The 7,276-nt window shown below is 39.1% G+C and overlaps 1 protein-coding gene across 2 annotated transcripts in view; it reads right to left on the bottom strand.

Annotated features, from left to right (window-relative positions):
* Positions 1 to 125: 125 nt before the first annotated feature.
* shams (glucoside xylosyltransferase 1 shams) overlaps positions 126 to 7,276 on the bottom strand; it is a 9,630-nt gene continuing 2,479 nt past the window's right edge. The window contains exons 1-6 of one of the 2 annotated variants that reach the window (XM_086968629.1): positions 4,636 to 4,906; positions 3,690 to 3,870; positions 3,035 to 3,253; positions 2,640 to 2,775; positions 2,173 to 2,367; positions 126 to 1,868 (exon numbers count right to left, since the gene is read on the bottom strand). In XM_086968629.1, coding sequence (XP_086824755.1) covers positions 1,150 to 1,868; positions 2,173 to 2,367; positions 2,640 to 2,775; positions 3,035 to 3,253; positions 3,690 to 3,785 — 1,365 coding nt within the window. In that variant the 5' untranslated portion in view covers positions 3,786 to 3,870; positions 4,636 to 4,906 and the 3' untranslated portion in view covers positions 126 to 1,149. Of the gene's footprint in view, positions 1,869 to 2,172; positions 2,368 to 2,639; positions 2,776 to 3,034; positions 3,254 to 3,689; positions 3,871 to 4,635; positions 4,907 to 7,276 lie in introns of those variants that run through there. The other variant, XM_022834613.2, reaches the window with a different exon arrangement.

Raw genomic sequence — 7,276 nt, forward strand, 5'->3', positions numbered from 1 at the left:
TGCAATTCCAATTTAGAAGTGAGAGATCAGTAATTGATCCTAATGAAAAGTCTACACGTAGCGGAGCCTACAACCGGTGCAAACAGATACCTTCCTTGCGTAGATTAAGAAACAGTCAAAACAAATACGACAAGAAATTATTTTTAATATTTAATGGCACTCTTATATCAGACTAGCTTCAGTACAAATTGTATTAATATCATATACGTTCATTCGGTGATTGTTTACAATTATTTACATAGTATTTTTTAACCTTATTTCAATCTCCACTTTCGCTAGGGAGACCACACTTGTATATACAATCGTTGAGTACTTCTGTTTTATTTTTCTTCACTGTGAATTACTAATTCTATGACGATTATCACTGTGACGGATGTGACTGTTTCTACAAGCTCTATTCGTAAATCTTCGAAATAGACTAATCAAAGCCAACACGCACACTGCATCAAGTACTTCGTTTTTCTTTAAAACGATTTTTTTAGGTGTTCTTTGCGGAAAACTGATATCCATATTTATTTATTTCAGTCATTATTCACTAAAATTAACTGCTCTTCTGTAAGAAATTTGCAGATCTGATTTTAGGGGTTTTATAAAATTATACAAACATCAGCGTTCTAAAAAACTGTACAAGCATTTTTGTAAACTTTCCTACATTTACGTTTGCTGTACTGAGTTTGCTGTACATCTTCTCCTCTGGCTGACATTTTGTAAATATGTTCGGTTTTTTCATATTGAAACCGAAGCTCTTATTTTTATAGTCCTTCTTTTCGTTTGGTTTCCGCTTTCGCTAATTCGATTTTTTGCGTAGATGAGACCTATGCGAGTTGCAAACACTTTTATAGAAACAATATTGGGTTTAAAGGTAAGACCCAAATCAGCTTAATTATTTAGCCTTTGTATTACTATTGATACCTAAGTGAGGTGAATCTAGACTTACAGCATTTCCATGTCAGTCCTAAGCCTACTCAATCAGGTGTTGTAATTTTTTTCGTATATAAAGTCATTTGTCGCACAAGATGTGTTCGTCTCTTCAGTATGCTTGCTCACTTAGCTTGGCGCAACCGAGGTTAGATCCCGCCAACCTGACTTACAAACTAGAATTTTCTGGTACAGTGAAGCATTTTAATAAAAATATTACTTTTTTTTAGGTCAAAGGTCCGCTGCTCTGGCGTGCAATGCTCGAGTAATTCGTTTGGTATGAGCTTTGAGGAAGCGGCCACATCGCGTGTTGACAGTTTCAAATATCCCAATCGTTAGAGGATTGATCAATCGTTCTTTGATTGACAATTGGTCATCCTCATCCGCTATCACGATTTGGTTTTCTCTAAAGTCATCTTCTTTGGCGTTTAGTTGCCTGCCCTTCTTTTCCCCATTTTGAGCGAAACTTTCCTCTGCAATGTAGTCGTAGTCGGTACTCTTTATTGCAACTTTATTGAATTTTAAGTACTTTCCTCCGTAGTCGCGTACCTTATGCGAATTCACAGTTTTACGATGTTGTACATTTTTAGCATCGCTCCCGTCGCGCCTACCATTTATTGTACGTACGACATCTGCCGGTGAGGCTATATTTGTAGACAATTGCCTTTTGTCTCTGTAATTAGCAATAGAATTATGTGCGCGGACCACGCTGATCGGAGTATTTGATTTTGTTATTTGCCTAGATTTCAATTTTGTGGTTTTCTTCCGAAATGTAAACTGTTGGAAAGCTTTAAAGATGGCCCGGAAAGCGGGCTGTTTGTTGTTAGTGAACACAGCCCTACTTCCATGTAACAATCCGGGTCCTTGTCGATTGGCGCCTCGACAGGAAGTTGAATATTGGCAATGATCTGGACGAAAATTCCACTCGCAGGGCAAAATATACACAACTTCTGCAATTGATTCAAAAAAATACCCATTGGCCCCATGATTGAATGCACAGCTCTATTATATCATAATGTTCAGCCATACAGTTCGTTTAAAATCAACGAGCGATTTCTAGAATTTCGTAAGCAATGTCGTTCTTGTTATTTAGTAAATCGTTTTTGTTCATCGTCACATAGTACGATAAATACTTTGCCTTTTTTTTGCTATTTCAAATCACACATATCTTTAGTAATATCGCTTAAGCTAAGGGATATTAAAAATACCGAAACATATGTTACGCTATCTAAATACTAGTAAATACTTACTTACCGGAATAATTGCTGAAAACAATATTAATAATGTCTTGATCTCCCCAGACGACACGCTCACGCCATTGCTCATACACTGACGCTACCCTCTGAGACCAGCCGAAAGTTCTGAGCCGTGTAAGGTTCAAAAGCATCACACCCGAATTTACCCCTCGAGGTCGAACGTAAGGATGCCGAGCTAACCGGGAGTACCACCCTGTAGGAATTGCGTGTATACGGATCCTGTTATCTATATAACTTGTCTTATAACAGTAAACATTAGAAAATGACTGTAAGAAATTGCGAAATGAGAATGACTATAAAAATAAGCCTCAAATACTCCAAGACTTAACGTACTATGTTGATATTCACCGACACAATTAAATTTAGAATTATTTCAATTCGGTCTGTGATATACAAGTATTACGTCATTAATGCACTTATAAGGTTAAAAAAATAACGATTATAGATAAAAATCCATTCTTATACCTGACTTTTCATCCTCGCTTTCGGCAGCCGCGGCTGCGATTTGTGATTCGTTCATTCTTCCGAAAATGTTCCAAAGCTGTTCAACCGGACGGAGAAAAACGGTATCAGTGTCCACATACAGCACTGAATCTTCAGTCTATTTGCACAGAGTAATAAAATATGCATTAATAGAAACGAGTCGATTTTATAATCATTTCCGTAATTACGATCTAGATAATACGATACGATACGATAAATTCTAATATTCCACAACGCTATAAAAAGATTACACGAACAAGAAAAGTGGTACAGTAGTTACTACAACTTTCAAAGTAAGTTCTCTATTCATAATATATAATTAGCCAACACATTTGGTTCGGAAAAAGTGCATAGAAGGACAAAAATAACAAAAGTACCTTAAGAAGATCTGGTAGAAAAAGTCGCTGAGCGGAACATGGTTTAAAGAGCTGTTGCCACTCTGAGCCGACATCGGGCATTGCTTGACCCTGTGCAGCTGATATTCTGCTCCTTCGAGCAATGTCCTTCGCCTTAGACTCCCGAGCGCTGGCAGGAAATTCGACCGGAAGTATGGAAAACTCGGCTCGCGCGCGAATTCGTCGAGGAAATCGGGAAATCTGCGGTGAAAAAACGAAGCACAAACAAGTTTTTTTGCAAATGTTGCGCTTTTCAGCGCCACACATGCGTGTCTCCAATAAAGAATCATCTCATTCTACAGGACGCAGCGGTTAGTCATCACTCGAGTTCCTCTAAATGATAGGGTTGAAATAGACATACATGTGATAATAAAATGGTTTATACAGGTAAAACGCGCGGTTGTCTCGCCTCAACGTATAGATCCTTTGGAAAAACACTGAAGCTGCGCACCACTCAACCTTCGGCATCAAATTTATTTGGGTAAGCGAAAAATAGTGATTAGCGTTCGAAAACTACACCGCACGATTTTATCGTAAAATACAGCATTAATTGTTTTAAGTTATAACTGCTGTTTAACGAGAGCGAAAGTAAGGTGAAATGTAAATATTAATGATATATAGATATAGTGGTTATTACTTGCGTGTTGAGCTCCTTGGCATTTTCTCTGTCGGCAAATATGACAAACCGAAGCGCCCTGCGACTCAACATCAAGATACTTTTCAGTGTTACCATCGTAAGCGGAGCCCGGTCCTGACACGAAACTAGAGCTACAAGGGGAATATGCGATATGATATTACCCGTGCTTCCGATTCTTTCACTGGAATAATATCAAATAACAGATGGGACACAAATTCATAAAAGGTCTTAAAAACTGTTCTTTATTTTGATTCTTCTAGCTTCGATGAAATTCACTTTGAAAGAGACGTTTATAGTAATGTTGTAATTATAGTACTACGCTATAGTATCACCAGTAGTAACTTCTAACGATAACCTTCAAACTACCACCTGCGCAACTCGGACCACCATATTTGATCATCTTTTTTTTTATTTACCTAATCACACGTTTTTTTTTCTGAAATACTGTTGGGTGCAAGCCGAGTATAGTATCTAATAGCGTTTTCCGGCGTGTATCTTTGCCATATTAATAGATATCGTGAAAGTCGCTACTCACTAGGGGGCACTTGGCGATAATGCCACAAGTGGAAAACAGTCCGGAAGTCTGACCTAGCGTCTAAGACCCAGGCTGAGCTGTTGACTGTGTATTTTGGGCTAAACGGATTAGCATATTTTATACTAGATGACTGAATATTGATTCAAAGCGCCTTTTCCCTAATTGGCTGTTTAGTTGTGATCCTACAACTCGGCAATTAGAAACCAGTCAGAGTGTTAGAGATTTCAATACGGACTTTCTTAATACAAGACTCACACCATTTTTAAATACAACTATATGAAGACTTTAGAAGATCAGTAACTAAAAGCGGAAGTGAAATTCTAGGCAACTGTTTGGTGCTTTGTAGAAGGAATCCAAAACTGCGCATGTATAACCATTAATAAAGAAACCTAAGTGTACTAAGATACTCACAGAGGCGCGCAATGCTGAAACAAGAGACTAGGACGGGCCGAACCAACTGTGACCGAGCCAATAGAATTTCCAGTGGCCGAAAAATATTACGCCGATTATACATTAATATGCATTTCATATCAGTTGCCCAGAACGGGAGATATATATTGCAAATGAAACTGCAAATGAATGGGTCAACTGTCTGGGTTTAACGGTAGTATCGAAAATACAACTTGATTTGGGCAGCTCTGTGCTAGTCACCTCACAGGGATCGTCAGATGTCAAAAACGTGCCCCTTGTAACGAAGAAGAGTACGAGTACCAATAAAAGCATTAGTGCCAAAACAGTTCGGGCTAATTGTTGGAACAAGTGTGCACGGGTGCTGTTGATGAACGCAAGCAAGTAATTTCCATTTCTATTTTGCGTTAATATTGAACGACTTCATAGGATTTGTACAACATGAATTAGAAAAGTATCAATATTTTAAAACTGACACTTTATTGTAACATGCATTTCATACCGATAATTGATCATGAATCACATCCAAAGACGCCCGTGTAATTATCTGATTTCAAGAGTTAAAGGGTGGACAAAGCCTGCATTTGTGGCTACATCTCTTTCCTAATTCGAAACGACAAACTATTCTAAAATAGCAGGTTCCAAACTTTTTAAGGAAAAATGCTAATCTACTTACTGTACACCGTCTTATTTTACTCTGCTATATTGGATTAAGGCTTTCTCTGATCAGCAAGACCAGCAGTCACGTCTGAATGATAATAACGACACCAAAAAACATGCTTCAAACACGCATGCGATACATTGCGTAATTTAAAGTGTAAATACCAAAGATATATATATTTACGATATATTACGCGTTTTTTTTGTTTTGTTTTTCGGGAACAATATATCCATGTATGTGAGATTTATGAAGAGAACTGTAAGGTGCTACACCCTCGACTAAACAACCTGGTCGCATTACCTGACTGGCAACCGCTTCACCCCTTCCAAAAACGCCATTTCCCCGGATGGCCGTTTCTTTCTGGTGCGATCTTCCAGACGGTTCAATATTAGCTCTTACATGGATTCCAGAAAACTTCCAGCCATATTGTGCACGGAGCCTCCAACACTCTCCGCTTAGAGGAAAGATGTTCTGTAGAGGGCGAATCGCCTGCCAGCTAAGCAGAATGTTCACCACATCCAATTGTCGGCTTAGGAACAGCAATCATGTTTGTGTCTAGACGCTGTTAGTGCACCCGAAATGCCAAAAGGTTATTCCACGACGGTTTTGTAGGGGGTGCAACAGATACATACTAGTTGACAAAAAGTACAAAATAGGAAAAATGTCTTGAAGGGTATGCGGCAGTATCGTCGGTAAATACGATAGCGTTGTGCAACATTTATACTTTACAACAATGTGTGTTATGCAGGTATTTTAAGCAGTCTATGTCAATAGGTATTACACGTTGACTCTTAAAGGGAATGCTACCTTTAACACACGATCCTTCCGACAGCTATCCTACAAAGACAGACGATGAAATGCCTGGAATTTTATTCCCACGCGATGTTTTCAAGAACCACCTTTTCACAGCTAGTGTATTGTTTGCTATCTACGAGAGCTACAACTGTTTTGCGAAAAACCAAAATAGTATTCTAAAAAGTCAAAAATCCGGAAACCCTTTTCAAACTAGGGCATTCCCATGGCATATTTTTAAATGCCACGAGTGCTTTTCGAGCATTCCACATTCCTCACGCGCCTCTACAGAGCGCGAAATAGCGCTCCGCTCTTGATTCGGCGGCCACACGGTTTTGACTGGTTACCTACAGAGGAGGACGCTTATGGCAGGATCCCTAGCAGCCTGCTTTAGCCTATCACATGCATAATCGCCAGATTGTACCAGTTCAGCATTTAGCGGTACGGGTCAATCAGAACTGAAGAGTTGCCTGCGCTCTGATCTGGGTCTCTACAGCCAAGCATGGCCGGAATACGTCTTACGGATGCATGCCTTAGGCTACCGGCCAATCGGCCTTCCGGCGCCAGGTACTCCTCGAACATCATCGCCCTTTATGCATGGAGGAAGATTAACCTGAAACAACATCGACCTTATTCAAACATGTCTCGCGCACGTGTGGCTTTTTGACTCACTATAGGCTGCGAAAACAAAACGTAAAGTTGTGTTTGCAGCATATTGTAAGGTCCAAATGAAGTTAGTTGTTTCCGATTTCTGTTTTGGTGAAAAACGAGAACAACGGACGATTCTGTACCTGCGCGCCTGGAAACCCTTGCCTTATTAGTGTATAATAAATTCTCTATTCCGCCCAGTAATATAAATGCCTAGAAATGTTTATCTTTGCTGGAACCTAACAAGTGACTGGTTTACGACATGAATAAGTATTCGATTTCGTGAACCTAACTATGAATAAGTAATACGCAATCCAAGCGTGACAAAAAACGCGTTTAGAATATGAGCCTTGTTATGTTTATGTTACGCGCCTCGAAACAGCCTGACATGCGGTACGATTCGCATCTTCTGAAGATTATATTTGTCAATAAACGTTAGCTAGAATCTACTAACTCATATACATACACTTATTTCGTTCATAAAAATCGCGTATAACTTTTTTTTTTATATTACGCTTAGCTAACAGCTTTAATACTTAAGTG

Source organism: Varroa jacobsoni, unplaced genomic scaffold, assembly GCF_002532875.2.
Source record: "Varroa jacobsoni isolate VJ856 unplaced genomic scaffold, vjacob_1.0 scaffold_538, whole genome shotgun sequence".
In the NCBI taxonomy this organism is placed as follows: Eukaryota; Metazoa; Arthropoda; class Arachnida; order Mesostigmata; family Varroidae; genus Varroa; species Varroa jacobsoni.